At 43.8% G+C, this 17,775-nt stretch overlaps 1 protein-coding gene across 2 annotated transcripts in view; it reads left to right on the top strand.

The window, feature by feature from the left end:
* Window positions 1–17,775, top strand: part of METTL24 (methyltransferase like 24) — a 133,402-nt gene that overhangs the window by 68,884 nt on the left and 46,743 nt on the right. For both annotated transcript variants that reach the window (XM_073675855.1, XM_073675856.1), the window contains exon 2: window positions 16,776–16,874. In XM_073675855.1, coding sequence (XP_073531956.1) covers window positions 16,776–16,874 — 99 coding nt within the window. The remainder of the gene's footprint in view (window positions 1–16,775; window positions 16,875–17,775) is intronic.

Here is a 17,775-nt window from a genome sequence, read left to right as displayed (position 1 = left end):
AGAGTCAAACAATTGGTTCACTTGATAATATATGGAATGTCAATTGGCCTTATGTAAGAGTAGCGGTAAGTATTTAGAGATCCAGGGGGTCCAACGATCTAGGTATTTTGAGAAAGAGTTGCTTCTAATTGCTATATTGTGTTCATACACGCTATGTTGGGTAATTCGGTCTATAAGTACATCTATACCGGGTGGATCAGGTTTAGTCCATCTCGTAGCAATAATGAGTCTAGCAGTCACTATAATATGCGAAATTATAAATCGTAACTGCTTTGGGAAGTCTTCTATTCCAATTGACAAGAGGGCTAATTGTGGAGTAATGAATATGGTCATTCCTGTGATATCTGATATTAAGAGTTTAGTATCCATCCAAAATTTAAGCAGTCTAGGACATCCCCAGAACATGTGGGTTAATGTGCCTTGATTATTGCATTTCCTCCAGCAATAAGGCGAATTGGTGGGGTTAATGCGATGAAGTTTTATTGGAGTCCAGTACCACCGTGAAAGAACCTTGAAGTAAGACTCATGCATTGTCGCTGAAGCTGTGTGAGAATATATTATGTTTAAGGTCTTACTCATTTTATTCAGATCTATTTTAATGTTAAGTTCTTTCTCCCAAGTTTTAAAAAAGGGGTGGTAAGGCAAATTCACTTCCTCATTAAAAATTTTATACAATGCATTTGTCTTCCAAATAGATGTTTTCTCTGGATTATTTATTAATTGTACTACTATTTGTGGCATGGCAAACGTGAGGGAAGGTTTCGTAAGCAAATTAGAGATAAGCTTCCAATTCGTCCTCTCATCTCTTGAGAGAGAGTATCTAGTTTGTAATGTGTAAAAGGGTAAGAGGGTATCATCAGAAATGAGGTCATTAACAGTATTTATGCCTTTATCTAGCCAGGTTGACAGGTCGAGGTTTGTAATTAAGATTTCTAGTACAACCAAAGGGATATTTTTAATTTTAATTAAAGGGAAGTGTGTAGAGGATTTGTTTACCAAGTCTCTCCAGGCCAGAATAACGGCTTTTAAGGTGGGGTAGTTTGGCGGGGGCCTAGAAGGCTCAATAAGGTGGGCGAGAATTAGGGACCTTAATTGTTCAGTTTTAGCAGCTGACGTCTCTATGTTGATCCAGGATGTGTTATTAGATTCAATTAACCATCCCTGAGAAAGCTTTAATGTGGTGGCCAGATAATAATTATATAAATTGGGAACACCCAGTCCTCCCATCTTTTTATGTTTTAATAATGAGAGGGTAGGGATTCTTGCCTTTTTATGGTTCCAAATATATTTCAAACGTTGAGATTGTAGTTTCTTGAACCATTGTTTTGGTTTAAAAATGGGAATAGATCTTATGACATTAATAAATTTTGGGAGTAAGAGCATCTTGAACGCTTCAATTCTACCTAGCCATGAGATTTCTAGCTTAGCCAGGCGAATGTAATCTAAATGAAAAGTGTTGAATAGTGTGGTCAAATTTTCTGAGACTAGATCTGAAGAAGGTTTAGTCAACTTAATTCCCAGATATATAATTTTCTTCTCCTCCCATATGTACTCAAATTCTTTTTTTAGGTATTGTAGAAATGTGTTTTCTATGTTAAAGTCAATTATTTGAGATTTAGACTTATTAACTTTGTATAGTGATAGGTGTGAGAATTCGTCAATTGTGGTGGTAATATGCCTCAGGGACTTAAGGGGATTTGAGATGGTAAGTAAAATATCATCCGCAAATAGGGCTATTTTGCTTTGCTTAGTATTGACAGGGATGCCAGTAATGTTAATGTTTTCTCTAATAGAAGAGGCAAATGGCTCTATAAACAGGGCAAAAAGAATGGGGGAAAGAGGGCACCCCTGTCTAGTGCCATTAGACAGGGAAAATCTTTGTGACAAAGAACTATTGGAATAGACACGAGCTGATTGAGCAGAATACATTGACTTAATTAGGTTGAGAATATTACCCTTGAGACCAAATTTTTGTAGTGTGTTAAATAGGAATGGCCAGTAGACCCTGTCGAAAGCCTTCTCTGCATCCAGTGCAAGGAAGGCCGAAGGAAGATTGGCACGCTCAACTAGGGTAATGAGATTGACTGCTCTTCTGGTGGCATCGGCAGTATTTCTGCCAGGAATAAAACCCGCCTGATCCTCATGCACCAATTTACCGATATGAATTTTTAATCTTTCCGCAGCCAACTTCGCTAAAATTTTTGTATCCGAATTTAGGAGGGATATGGGCCTATAGTTCTTTGTGTCGAGTGGGTCACCTTTTTCTTTTGGGATTATGGTTATTATCGCTTCAAGCATATCCTGAGGAAGATAGGCCTGTTGTGTTGTATGGTTGGCTAATTTGGTTAGGTAGGGAACTAAACGAGTTTCAAAAGTTTTATATAGCTCATTCTGTAGTCCATCGGGGCCTGGAGATTTGCCCAGTTTAAGTCCTTTGATTACTCCCGAAATCTCTTTCGGTAAATATGGGAGGTTCAAATCTTGTAGGTCTTGGTCGGTTAGTGTGGGTAAATGTAGTTTGTGTAAATAATTATTAATGTCTGAATCAGAAGGTTTTGAGAAGCTTGGATCATCTTTTAGGTTATATAGGGAATTATAAAAATTTGCAAAAACTTTGACTATATCTTTAGGATGGTTATAGGAATGGCCTAGGGGGTCTCTAATCTCGCTAATACGTGACTTAGTTTTGTAATGTCTAATCTTAGCTGCAAGCAGTTTCGATGGTTTGTCAGCAGAGAAATAGTACCTAGATTTAGTAGTCTGTATAAATTTGTCATACTCGGTGGTCAGGAGAGATTTAAGGTTTGTTCTCAATTTAAGGATATCTTTTGAATAGTCAAATGAAGGATTGGAGACTTGTTTTTGCTCTAAAGCATAAATTTCATGAACTAATTTTTGAGTTTTTTCTCTATTAGATTTGTTTAGTTGTGAGTTTAATTGTATAAGCTTGCCTCTAAGTACTGCCTTGAAGGCCGACCAAAGTGTGAATATAGAGATATCATCAGTGTCATTCTCATTGAAGTAGTTCTGGATGGCTTTGTCGATTTCTTTTTTGTAGACAGGATGGTTATAGAGGAAACTATTATTACGCCAGATTTTTTCTACAATGGTATTTTGGGGGTTTGTTACTTCGAATATTACAGGTGAGTGATCTGACCACACTCTGGGTGCTATTAGTATATTTTTAAATTTAGGAAGTGAGAATATGTTAGTGAGAATTAGATCTATCCTAGAGTGGGAATTGTGAGTACCAGAGTAATGAGTGAATTCCAGGGAAGACGAATGAAGGCATCTAAAAACGTCGTATAAATCCATTTTGAGCAACCATGGGCCTAGTGAGGAAGATTGACGCCTTGACTTGTTAGAAGAGTCCAGGAGAGAATTTGGTACAATGTTAAAGTCTCCGAAGAGAATTAAATCACCTTGTTTATTTTGGGTAATAGTACGCATTATTTTATTCAGGAAGGATATTTGGCCTTGGTTGGGTACATATACATTAGCGAGGGTAAAAATTTGGTGGTTCAGTTTGCAGATTAATATAATATACCTCCCATTTGGATCTTTAAGGCTTGAGATTAATTCAAACGAGACAGAATTTTTGATTAACAGGGCTACTCCCCACTTTTTCTTGATATTATTGGCGTAAAATATATTTTGGAATTCTTTATGAGCGAAATGGGTTGGCTTGACAGAGGAGAATTTAGTTTCCTGGAGAGCTACTATATCAGCATTATAGTCCTTAATTGTCTTCCAGGCAAAGAAACGGCGCTGTGGAGTATTGAGGCCATTGACATTATGTGTTAGAAATCTAAGTGACATGACTTATACTGTACAAGCAATGGTAAAAGCTCAATATTTGGTGAAATAAAATCGTCCATTGTTTTTTCCAAAGCATGTTTTCAAAAATTAACTATAAAATGTCCAGAAAGAATATAAATCAGATCAAGTCTACAACCTTAGACAAAGATAGAAATTAAATAATAAAAAAAAAAAAAACAACTTAACTTGAGCGATAAAATACCTCAATACAGGTCTAAATCCAGTAACTAAATACCAAGTTCCAAACAAGGAGGGACTAACGTTTCGATGATGACCTCCTAGGCGGGACTAAAGTTATGGCCTAATGCCTCAGCCCATTAATTAGATTGGAACGTTAGGTGATGTTAATTCCTAGGTCCCTGAAGAGTTTACCCCCATCCGCAATGTCAGAAATACTGTAATTTTTCCCCTGGTGGTAAAACAGGACCTTTGTGGGGTTGAATCCCCATTTATAGGGGATCTGATTATTTCGTAATACGTCGGTGACCTTTGTTAGGTTTTTACGTTGGGTCATTGTCTCTCTCGACAAGTCAGCAAAGATCTTGATGGAGTCGTATGGTTTAGGGAAGGATTTTTTGTGCCTAAGAAACTCCATGAGCTGCTCTTTAGTCTGGTAAAAATGGAACTTAGTGATAACGTCCCTTGGGACATCAGGTTTCAGGTGTTTAGGCTTAGGAAGCCGATGTGTCCTGTCCAGTGTTACTTCTAGGTCAGATAAAGATGGAATTGCCGTTCTAATCAAATTTTTGATGTAGGGGGCAAGTTGGTCAGATTTGACAGACTCTGGTATAGCTCTGAATTTTAAGTTCTGTCGTCTACCTCTGTCCTCCAGGTCAGTGAGCTTATTTTTTACTGTTCTAAATTCCTCCTTGAGGAGGTGGTACTCTTTTTCTAGTCTGTTATTTTTTTGCTCCAATTCAAAGATCTCAGACTCAGTCTTATCTATTTTGTTGGTAACTGAGTCGATTTTGTTTCTGAAGTTTATCATACCTAGTGTCGAAGTCAATGCGAAGGGACTCCTTGAAGGCAGAGAATATCCCTTTAAAAAATGATTGGTCAATTGGCTGTTTCCAATCAAAATTCTGCAACAGGTCCGTAACTTATAAAGACGGAGGGCTGTCTGTCCTTATCCGTTGCTTAGGAGGACTAGTTATAAGGGACGAGTCTTCATCTGAGTCAGAACTCTCGTGCACTGTCGGTTTTTGTGCAGATGCTAGTTTAGAGGCCGACTCCTTCCTCTTTTCTCTCCTTTGTTTCTGGGGATCAAATTCTGGATTTGTGGAGTCATCAGATTTCATGCCTCGATCCCTTGACCTTGAGTCATTATCACTCTGTTTAGTAGGGGATCTAGATCTATTCCTATGTGGGTTTCCTAGTTGAGCTGAGTCTTTATAAGTGGGTTTGGATTTATCTAGCTTGGATTTCTGGGACGCCATGGTTTTCAGAGAGCCTTCCCAAATATTAGAGTTTACATTGATATATTGTAGACATATGCAAATATGTCTATACTACTTATCAGTTACACAGTAAGACAAGGATGATCAAATGAGTAAATAGGAGAGTAAGTCTCAGGTGGTAAATTTAGATAAACAATTACTCAATAACACAAAAGTACGACACTAGTAACAATACCCCAGATATAGTATAGGAAAATCGTTTTATACTAAGCAATGGCAAATTATCAAGCTATATGTGCAATGGGCAGTTAAGGCAAACAGTTGTATTAATTACTTTACAGAGGAATAAGAACAGGAAAGAGTTAAGATAGAGAAGAAGTGAGAATGACTATCACAATATAAGACCTAATCCAAGGCTTCAGTGAGAGGTCGGTCCTGTTTGTGATCATCTAAGGGTTGAGGAGTCCAGATTCCTTTTTCAGTGGTTTTAGAGTAGAAGTTCAGCAGATATATAAATGCATAAAATCCGTGAAATAAGAATTTTCCAGAGTCCAGTTCAGAGATTATTTGACAGACTCCTGTCAGAATCACAGCAGTGTAGTGCTGAGGTAAATCGCCGCCGCCATTTTGTGTTCTTCACTCCAGGCTCTGGATAATCGCGTCAAATGGCGGGCGGCCCAATCTGTGTAACTCCGGTATCTTCCATGTGTTAGGAGGCTTCCAGGATAATGGAGATAGTATAATGGATAACAGTAATCCTTCAGTATATTAAGGGCAATGAGGTAATGGTCCGACAGCAGCAGGGCTACTGTTACAACTGCGGATGGGATGCGGCGGGTTGAATCAGGATATAAGTGGTATCCAAAGGATCCAAAGGGATCAGGAGTAGAGATGAGCGTTGTTCTACTCGAACTGTTCGCCAATCTCAAATTCGAGCTGTTTTGGGCGGTGTTCGAGCCGTTCGGCGAACACGAACAATTTGAGAAAAATTCGGCTGTTCGAGGTTATGTTCGATAACTGTTCGTGCACCAAAATCATAACTGGATTTTTTCTCAGTAATGATGAAAATTAATGTTAATACGCAGTTTGAGTGTACAGCGGGGTGGGGGGAGGGGCAGGGGATGGATCTCTGCAGGAACAATGAAGATCTCCATTTTTTTTTCTCTTTCCCGCATTTGCAGTGGGGAGGTGCAATCTGTCAGCCTATCAGCAGCGCACACACGGAGCGAAGTGCTTTTTTTCACACAAGCAAGGGCATGTGTCATTGGCAGTGTATGTCACTTGTCCTTGCCCTATAAGACCAAGCCATTTTCCCCGTCGCCACCATTTTCTCACTGCTGCAGCTGCGTGTTAGACGGCACCGCTGTTGCTGTGTGCGCTATACCTTGTTAATTTCAAGCCAATTTTCGCACAAATATACAGATAGCTTGGGAGTAGGGAATAGTTGTGATTGCAGTCCTTTTAAGGACTAGGTTACAGCATTTCCTACGACTTTTATCAGGGAGGTCTGTGCTCTTAAATAGATAGGTTGTGGGAGTAAAGACTAATTGTAATTGGAGTCCTTTTCAGGACTAGGTTACATCAGTTCCTATCAGTTTTTGCCAGGCAGGTCTGTGCCAGTGCTGTGCAAGTTTTTTTCACAGCATTTGGCTGAATCTAGCAAAGCTAATCCTTTTTGGCCTATTGCAGAGTGTGTTAGTCAGTGGAGTAGCCTATCTGTGTTGCAAGATATACCACCTGTGTATAGAATACCAATTTTTTTACTGCACCTAGTGAAGTAAAATCTTTTGGGCATAGCATCATTCTATTAGTCCATCTATACTGACCTCCATCAGGTTGCAAATTAAAACTAATTTTTATCTGCATCTACAGTACCTCTGAAAAAATATTTGGGCTTCTACCTGTGTGTGGGACTTGTTGTATTAGTCCATCTATACTGACCTCCATCAGGTTGCAAACTGAATATATTTTTTTCCTGCATCTACCTCTGAAAAAATATTGGGCTTCTAGCTGTGTGTGGGTCTTGTTCTATTAATCCATCTATACTGACCTCCATCAGGTTGCAAACTGAATATAATTTTTTTCTGCATCTAGCTCTGAAAAAATATTTGGCCTTCTAGTAGTGTGTCGGACTTTCTCTATTAGTCCATCTATACTGACCTCCATCAGGTTGCAAACTGAATATAATTTTTTTCTGCATCTAGCTCTGAAAAAATATTTGGCCTTCTAGTAGTGTGTCGGACTTTCTCTATTAGTCCATCTATACTGACCTCCATCAGGTTGCAAATTAAAACTAATTTTTATCTGCATCTACAGTACCTCTGAAAAAATATTTGGGCTTCTAGCTGTGTGTGGGACTTGTTGTATTAGTCCATCTATACTGACCTCCATCAGGTTGCAAACTGAATATATTTTTTTCTGCATCTACCTCTGAAAAAATATTGGGCTTCTAGCTGTGTGTGGGACTTGTTGTATTAGTCCATCTATACTGACCTCCATCAGGTTGCAAACTGAATATATTTTTTTCTGCATCTACCTCTGAAAAAATATTGGGCTTCTAGCTGTGTGTGGGTCTTGTTCTATTAATCCATCTATACTGACCTCCATCAGGTTGCAAACTGAATATAATTTTTTTCTGCATCTAGCTCTGAAAAAATATTTGGCCTTCTAGTAGTGTGTCGGACTTTCTCTATTAGTCCATCTATACTGACCTCCATCAGGTTGCAAATTAAAACTAATTTTTATCTGCATCTACAGTACCTCTGAAAAAATATTTGGGCTTCTAGCTGTGTGTGGGACTTGTTGTATTAGTCCATCTATACTGACCTCCATCAGGTTGCAAACTGAATATATTTTTTTCCTGCATCTACCTCTGAAAAAATATTGGGCTTCTAGCTGTGTGTGGGTCTTGTTCTATTAATCCATCTATACTGACCTCCATCAGGTTGCAAATTCAAAATAATTTTTTTCTGCATCTAACCCAGCCAATAGTTTTGGCCTAATACCACAGTTTGGCCACTCAGCTCTGCTCGGTTACCATCCATTGTTTTTTTGTGCAAACAACTCCAGAGTTGTGAATTAGTTAACCACCAAAATGAGTGGAAAAAGGCCTGCTGCTGGTGGAAAGGGGAATAGGCGTGTTGGGAAGGGGAAAAAAGGTTGTGTCCGTGGGGTAGGTGTTAAAGCAACAGTAACATCTGCAGAAGAAAGACCATCTTCCAGCCAAACTAAAATGTCTACTTCTTTTAGCGGACAATGTGATAAGATCCCTTTCTTACGGCCACGCCAATCGCTACAAATTCCAGATGAGGCACAAAAACAGCAGGTGCTTCAACGGATATCAAGTGCTCCTTTAAGTGGGCTCTCCTCCACATCAACTTCAACATCACAAATACTCCAGTCCTCAAAGGTGTCACCCAAATCGCACTTGCTTCCTCACAGCTCCCAAATCTCCAGCTGCCCGTCTGAGTATGAGGTAGAACAGATGGTTGAGTCTGCAGAGCTGTTTACTCATACTATAGCCTGGGAATCAGAGGTCGACTCCAGCGCTTCTGTGAATCCAGACGAGGAAATGATCTGCACTGATGCCCAGAATCTTTATGAGTCGGATCCAGGACCAGACGCAGAAGGTTCTGACCATAATGTAGACCCTCATTCCCAAACTGTAACTCCTGTTGGTGGAGACAATGAGGAAGACGATGATAAGACTCAAATACCTGATTGGAGCGACAACTTTAGTTTTTTGTCAGGGCAGGAACAGGTTGGCTCTGAGGACGACGGGTGTGATAATGCACAGGGTGATGATGATGAGGTCGGAGATCCCACTTACTGTCAACCCACAGTCAGCCAAGAGATGAGGTCAGCAGAGGAGGTGGAGGAAGATGCTAGTGACGACGAGGTCAGGTTGCGCCTTCCTGGACAGAGACGTAGTACTGGAAGCACGTCAACAACTGCATCCTCAAACACAACTCTGCCTCTCACCACAAGTCGTGGTGGCTCTTCAGGTCGCATGGGTGCTAAGCCTTGCATAGCCTGGGCATTTTTTCAGATCGATAAAGATGACCCAACTCGTGTTATCTGTAACATTTGTCAGCAAAAGCTAAGTAGAGGCCAAAAAATACATAGTTTGAGTACTTCATGCATGAACCGGCACATGGACATGAAGCATAAGTTGCAGTGGGAAGCTCAGTGTGCTACAATGCGGCCTAGCCGGCCGGGCCAACCACCGTCTGCCATATCTTGTGCATCCGCGGCCTCTTCATCCTCTGTGACTGGGGGGACAGCAGTCACACCTGTTTTGGGGCGCAGACCTGCCACCTCTTTACCCGCAACAGCCAGCGTGATTGGCAGGTCATCATTTTCTTTGGAGGTGGTAACACCAGCTGGTGTTGAGCGCTGTCCGACATCGATAGCACCACCTTTGGATCAAGGCAACCTAACATGTCCGCCTGCATCTTCCTCACAGACCGGCAGTTTGCCGGGGACACCCTTATCAACCCCGTCTAAGCACAATAGCCAGCCCTCGGTCCCTCAGATGTGGACAAGTAAAAGACCATTTCCTCCTAGCCATGAGAAAGCTAAGAGGTTGAATTTCACCATCTGCAAGCTCTTGGCTACAGAAATGCTGCCTTTCCGCCTGGTGGACACAGAGGATTTTCGAGACCTTATGTCCGTCGCAGTGCCCCAGTACCAGATGCCCAGTCGGCACTACTTCTCAAAGAAAGGTGTGCCTGCGCTCCACCAGCATGTCGCACATAACATCACCGCTTCTTTGAGAAACTCTGTGTGTGACAGGGTGCATTTCACCACAGACACTTGGACGAGTAGGCATGGACAGGGGCGTTACATGTCGCTGACTGGGCACTGGGTAACTATGGTGACAGCAGGACAAGGGGCTGCTGTCCAATTCTTGCCGTCCCCACGAGTTGTGCGTCAATCCTCTTTATGTCAAAGTTCCTCTACTGCTTCTGCCTCCTCAACCTCCTCTCGGTCTTCCACCTGCACCCAAAGCCTGTCTGGTCATGCCACAAGCTTTCTAACTGCGCAGAAGGGATCCTGCACACCTCCTTACTATGCTGGCAGTAGGGCTCAACGTCATCAGGCGGTTTTTACATTGAAATGTCTGGGAAATGTGAGTCACACAGCTGAGGAGTTGTGGTCAGCTCTGGAGAACCAATTTCATGAATGGTTGTCTCCACTGGACCTGAAACCAGGGAAGGCCGTGTGCGACAATGCTGCAAACCTGGGTGCGGCCCTTCGCCGGGGCAATGTCACACACGTGCCTTGTATGGCTCACGTGTTGAACCTGGTTGTCCAGCAATTTTTAGCCCACTATCCCAGACTAGATGGCCTTCTGCAGAGGGCACGGTCGCTGTGTGCTCACTTCCGCCGTTCGCATCCCGCAGCTCAGCGACTTACATCTCTACAGAAGTCGTTGGGCCTGCCACTTCACCGGCTAAAATGCGATGTGCCTACCCGGTGGAATTCAACTCTGCACATGTTGCAGCGACTGTGGCAGCACCGACAAGCCCTGGTGCAATACGTTCTGACGTATAGCCTGGGCCAACGAGATTCAGAGGTGGGGCAAATCACGCTGGAGGAGTGGTCTCAGATCAGGGACCTATGCACCCTTCTGCACAGTTTTGAAATGGCGACGAAGATGTTTAGTGCTGACGATGCCATTATCAGCATGACTATTCCGGTGATTTACATGCTGGAGCACATGTTAAACAGAATTCGGAGTCAGGTGGTGGCACAAGAGGAGGTGGAGGAAGTAGAGGAGGAGGAGTTGTATGCGGAAGGGCTAACATCTGCAAGGTCCAGACGGTCGGCAGCACCAAGGCGGCAGGCATGTGAGGGTGGGGGAGATGGTTTTACCAGGGCGCATGGTAGCAGCCAAACTAGTGAGGAAGGTGCAGGAGCCCAGGAAGAAGTGGAGGACGAACTGATGGAAGACTCATCAGATGAGGGAGACCTTGATCACATTTCTGTTGTGCGAGGTTGGTGGGAGAGGACAGAGGAAGGAAGCATGATTGTTACCTCGCCACCAACACAACAGGGACTTGGTGCTCCTGGATGCGCAACACACATGAGTGCCTTCTTGCTGCACTACCTGCAACATGACCCTCGAATTGTGAGAATTAGAAATAATCCTGACTACTGGGTTGCCACACTGTTAGATCCCCGGTACAAAAGTAAGTTTGCAGAAATTATTCCTGCCATAGAAAGGGATGCACGCATGCAGGAGTATCAGCAGAGATTGTTGCAGAATCTTACATGTGCTTTTCCACAAAATACCAGTGGTGCACGTAGTGAATCTCACAGTTCCAACTTGCCAACCGTGGGACCGTCAAGTGTTCAGCACTCAAACCGTAACAGAACCACAGTATCTGCTGGTAACATCAATTTTGCGGAATCATTTCACCACTTTTTTAGCCCATCCTTTGCAAGGCCACAGGAGACAAGAAGTCTGACACATAGTCAACGCCTAGAGACGATGGTACAGGAGTATCTCCAAGTAAACATTGAAGCCACGACTGTGTCACTGGACCCTTGCTCTTTTTGGGCTTCCAATCTGGATAAATGGCCGGAGCTAGCCACTTACGCCTTGGAGATCTTGTCATGCCCCGCAGCCAGCGTTCTGTCTGAACGTGTGTTCAGCGCTGCTGGTGGTGTGCTGACAGATAAGCGCACGCGGCTCTCCACTGATAATGTAGACAGACTCACGTTCATAAAGATGAACAAATCATGGATCCGAAACGACTTTTCTACCCCTGTGTCATCCTGGGGAGAGTAAAAGCTTGATGATTGGTTAAAATCACCCTACCAACCGTTTTAAGCTTTCAAATTACTAATCATGTTTATCTGTATCTTGACTGGAAAATAATTTGGGCTTTGTAGCAGTGTGCAGCACTGATCCTATTAGGCCATCTATACTAAAGCTTCACCAGATTTAAAATTAAAAATAATTTTTAGCTGCATCTAGCCCGGAAAATAATTTTGGGGCTCCAAGATGCGCAAGGCACATAAGTGCCTTCTTGCTGCACTACCTGCAGCATGACCCTCATATTGTCAGAATTCGAAGTAATCATGACTACTGGGTTGCCACACTCTTAGATCCCCCAAACTTTTCGATCAACCTTTTCATTTTAATAAAGACCAAAAAAATGGTCATTTTTGAAATTATAAGCATTAGCAGGTTGTTAGAAACTGAAATCAAACAGTTTTCAACTCAAAACTTTATTCTAGGTGATGTTACATTTTCACATAGGACCCCTTGTTCGAAAGGAGCTTCTGAACTCTCTCGTCCATTGAATTTGTCAGGTTTTGGATGGTTTCTGCTTCAATTGTTTTGCATGAGGACAGAATACCCTCCCAGAGCTGTTGCTTAGATGTGAACTGCCTCCCGCCATCATAGACACTCCTTTTAATGATGCTCCAAAGGTTCTGAATGGGGTAGAGGTCAGGGGAGCATGGGGGTCACACCATAAGTTTGTCCCCTTTTATACCCATATCAGCCAGAGATGCAGATGTTTTATGTGCAGCATGAGATGGTGCATTATCATGCAGAAAAATGATCTTGCTGTGAAATACACGGTTCTTCTTCTTGAACCATGGCAGGAAGTGCTGTTTGAGAAAATCCACATACATTATGGAGTTCATCTTTAGCGCCTTCAGGGATCCTAAAGGGGCCGACAATCTCTCTCCCCATGATTCCAGCCCAAAACATTACTCCACCTCCTCCTTGTTGGCGCTGTAGCCGTGTTTGCGTGGGGTGTCCATCAACCAGCCATCCTCCACTCCATCCATCTGGACCATCGAGCGCTGCACGGCACTCATCCGTGAACAAAACAGTTTTGAAATCAGTCTTCATGTAATGTTTGGCCCACTGGAGCCGTTTCTGCTTGTGTGAAGTGGATAGAGGAGGTCGACAGGATGGCGCATGCACAGCTGCAAACCTCTGAAGGACCCTGCATCTTGTTGTTCGGGGGACGTTGGAGGCACAAGCAGCTTCAAAAACTTGTCTGCTGCTATGACAAGGCTTTTTTGCCGCTGCTCTTTCAACCTGACGTAATTGCCTGTAGGAAAGAGTCCTCAATTTGCCCTTATCAGCACGCACACGTGTGTACTGTGAATCAGCTACATACTTCTTGATTGCCAAGACACTTCATCCTGATCATCGCACAATGTTGATTGTAGTCATGCCTTGACCTAAACACTCCACAATTTGTTGCTTCTCAGCAGCCGACACATCCTTTTTCTTTCCCATTTTGGCAGAAAATGTAGGCTGCTTAATAATGTGAGAGAGCCTTCTTAAGTAGTCTTGCCTTTCATTGGACACACCTGCCAAACTAATTAGCACAGGTGTCTGCAATTGCTTACAGTGATATAAAGAGCCCTGACACACATCACCATCAATGAGTTTAACTGACAAACAAACAAATTCTTCCCTTATCACTCCTAAACACTTTTTGCATAATAATTTGGAACGCAGTGTACATGTGCTTTTCCACAAAACACCAGTGGTTCACGTAGTGAATCTTACAGTTCTAACTTGCCAACCGTGGTCTGTATGGAGTTGTTCAATAAAGGGCCCAAAATTAAGATAACATAGATGGGAGAGGTCTCTATGAATAGGAATTCCTAAGTATTTGATACCCTGTGAGGGCCAGGCAAAGGGAAAGTTGGACTGGATGGAATCCTATATGGATTTGGGGAGGGAGACATCGAGGGCCTCAGACTTCGCTGCATTGATTTTAAAATTTTACCATGTAACAAAGTGATCTATTTCAGCCATAACAGCATGGATGGATATATGTGATTGAGTGATATATACTAGGACATCATCAGCAAATAGAGAGCACTTGTACTCGGTGCCTCCCACCTCAATCCACCTAATATTGGGGTTATGGCGAATTGATGAGAGCAGGTGCTCCGTCACTAGGATGTATAAGAGAGGGGACAGAGGACATCCCTGCCTTGTCCCATTGGTGATTGTGAAAGGTGATGAAAATGTTCTGACGCACCCCCTGGGCCTTGGGACACCCGGAGCCGGACCCTTTTTGGTGGATGCTGGTGGTTGTAGTCTTCGTGGCGGCGACCCGGTTCCGTGGCTCAGGGCGGTCAAACCAGTGGCGGAACTATTTATGTGGTTTTGATGTTTAAATGTCCGACTACGCCACCCGTGGATTGCGGTCAGAGTGAACCGCCGCTACAGGGCAGACCGCTGAGGCTGGTGTTGTGGGTGCAGCAGAGCGTAGCATAACTCCCCACGGGAGGAGTATAGCCTCAGGGCAGTGTATGCGGAGGATGGGGGTGATGGTGCAGGGCAGCAGCAGTAACGACACGGAGTCAGTGATGCAGTTCAGGGCCTTTACTCACAGTTCTTATTATCCAGACCACGTCTGCAGGTAACGGCTGCCCACGTCGTACTGTGCTCACCAGGTGAGGGGCTCAGACAACTCCCAGATAACTTTGGAGCACTTCACAGGACCCCCTTTGTGTGTCCTTTGTCTGGCCTTTCTTACCAACACTTCTGTCCGGCTGCCTCGGGCCTCCTCTTGGTAAACTTGGCGCCAGTTTCCCTGACCCTATGTGGTGCCTTCCTAGCGGGTGTAGCGAGGAGCTGCGCCACATAAAATGTCAGAGCCTCCGGTTTCTAGCTGAGGGTCGTTTCCTGCCTCCACTAGTTCGGGGACCGGTCTCCCCCTTTGGCCTGACCCCTCCACGCAGGTGGATTCGGGCGTGCGGTGGCGACTCGCCCGTCCGCACCCCTGGGATCCCTTCATTCCTCGTTCCTGGAGCCTTCTCCGCTCCTCTTCCTTCCTTCTCCCTCTTCCAGGCCTGGGCCTCTGTTACTAGGCCCGCCTCCGGAGCAGAGCTCATGCAGAGCCCCTGCTCCCTGCCACTTCTGCTCAGACTTCTCTGCACTGAACTAAGATGGTGCCCACCTTTTATACTCCCTTCTCAATGCACCCAGGAACTGCTTCCTCCCTGCTCCTGCACTACAGGGTTCCCCTTCCTCAGTGTTCCCTCCCCCCACTCCAGCCAGGGACAGGGACTGTCGTGCCCATCTCAGGGGCATATTGGTCGCCCTGCCCCTCGGCAATGTGGTGTAATGCATGCAGGTGTCGGGTCCTGATCCACACTCCATCCTTACCTGAGAGTGAGATATCACACCTCTGGGTGAGGTGCAATACGTCTGTAGCAACCGAGCCCTCAGGGTGCTACAGTTCCATTTATCTTCAGCCTAGGTGACGTATTGCGATACAGGGCCGTGATTTTGGCTATAAAAGGGTCCCCTAGACCCCTACCCCAAGCTTTTTAAGAGAATCATATATGGCGTGCCAGGAGACTCTATGGAATGCTTTCTCAGCATCCAACGAGAGTATCTAATTACAAATTTTTAACTGCATCTAGCCCAGGAAATACTTTGTGCCTAGTAGCAGTGTCTGCTAGTCAGCGGATTATCCCGGCTGTTAAGCAAGCTGCACCACCTGTAGTTTAGACACTTAATTTTTTCAAAGGAAATGCTTCGGGACCATGGGATACTTAGTGAAGAGCATCAGGAGGCACCCCAAGGCATAGGGGCTGGGACTGGCAGTAGGATGCCTTGCGGTGGACAGCCGAGCTCGATCCTTATAAAAGCTTTTTAACTGCAGCAGCTTTAGTGGACGCTACTGGAGCTGGAATTACCGCGGCTGCTGGCATGAGACTTGCCCTCCAATAGATCCTTGTAAATGGATTTAAAGTGTATTCATTCAAATTAGAGAGACAATTTAAATTAAAAAGCTTAGAGCTGCCTCCACCACAGGGGGGGCTCGCTCGACCCACCAGCGGACAGGCACCAGTATTGGGAGAGGGGGGCTGGCCGTCAGGGTTCACCGCGGCTCTGGCACAAACCCGGCGACACGGAGGTGGCACGGGCAGAAGCGGACTGGCCGTGTCGGCTTCTCACTTTTTGGATTTTAGAAGGGCATGACATGCCTATATCTGTGTCTCCCCCTCCTTTTACTCCTCCACCTCTTTTATTTTCGCATGACTATATGTACTTGTCACTTTTCCATGTGTTAGTTATGTCTTCTGAGCAGTTTGTCAGCTTTTGGACACCTTTGAAGGTGTTTTCTATGTGTTTCTATGTGTTTTTGTTTGCCTGCCATTGGTTTTAACGGTGTTCGAAGGTGTTCGACGAACAGTTCGACGAACAGTTCGGCGAACACACGGGTGTTCGACGAACCGAACCGAACTCGAGCACTACGGGGGTGGCTCAACACTAATCAGGAGGACATCCCAGACGATGATCTGTCGTTGTGGTGGGAACCAAACCCCTATAAGGGGTCAAATCCTGTAGGTTTAAGGCTGGATGGCAAGAGCTTCAGCTACACACGCCCTCTCTCCATGAGCTCCAGGCCACGCCCCCTCGGGATCCTGCTAGTGTGCAAATATACCTACTATAAAGGATTGTGGCTTTCAAGCTTAAAAAGTTCAGATGTGAAGCACGCTGCTATTTAGGCATATTGTATATATTCAGAATTGATTAACATTTGTTGTTCCTTTCAGCCTGCCCGCTGGCATATTGACCTGCAGCCGTGGGCTGGTTCTTCACATTCTCTTGAAGAAGAAGCAAGACGATTCCTACACTATATCACAAAATCTCAGGTAAACAGAAAAATGACATTTTGTATTTACCATTGAGCTTTAGAGAGCTCTTATCTTATCTATCTATCTCATATCTACCTATTGATCACATATCTATCAATCTAACTATCTAATATCTATCACATATCTATCTAACAAGAAAAACGGAACAGCACGACAAAGTTACAAATTCCGGGTGCGAGGCCCCCACACAAATATTCGTTTGCAAAAGTAATATTAGGTAAAAAAGGCAGGCAGCACTCCAAAAGTTCTTTAGTGAAAAAACTGGACTTTATTAGCCCATGTGGGGTGGCGACGTTTCGGCTGTGTGTACAGCCTTTACTTTCAAAACTTGTTTTATTACACTTTTTTTCATAACAGTTTAGAATATAAGCTTTCTTCATTATGAGAAATAAAGACATTTTTTCCACGGAGGGAAAAAATCGGATATGAAAGTTTACATTCAGATAGATATATAATAACATTAAAGCAGGTGTACAAAACTTAAGGGTAACAAAGGTAAAAGGGGATGGTTGAAAGGGGGGGTAAGGATAATATCCGTTGGGAGTTTCTGTTAAGGATTAGTATTTATTTACTTCTTTACTTAACTGAGTAAAAGCTAATTCAAACTTGCAGTTAAAATTAGCAGATAGCTTGTATACTTTATTTAGTGTTATAGTATGTCGAACCACCAAAAATGTTGGAGTGTAAGTGTCAATTGGAGGTGTGTACAGCCTTTATCAAGCCATGATAAATGGCTTGATAAAGGCTGTACACACAGCCGAAACGTCGCCACACCACATGGGCTAATAAAGTCCTTTTTTTCCACTAAAGAACTATTGGAGTGCTGCCTTTTTGACCTAATATCTATCACATATCTACCTATCCCATATCTACCTATCCCATATCTATCTATTCCATA

This window comes from Phyllobates terribilis, unplaced genomic scaffold, assembly GCF_046119375.1.
Source record: "Phyllobates terribilis strain yellow unplaced genomic scaffold, ASM4611937v1 Scaffold_3__8_contigs__length_932513732, whole genome shotgun sequence".
In the NCBI taxonomy this organism is placed as follows: Eukaryota; Metazoa; Chordata; class Amphibia; order Anura; family Dendrobatidae; genus Phyllobates; species Phyllobates terribilis.
Note: the sequence above shows the minus strand (reverse complement) of the source record. Positions and strands in the feature narration are given on the sequence as shown.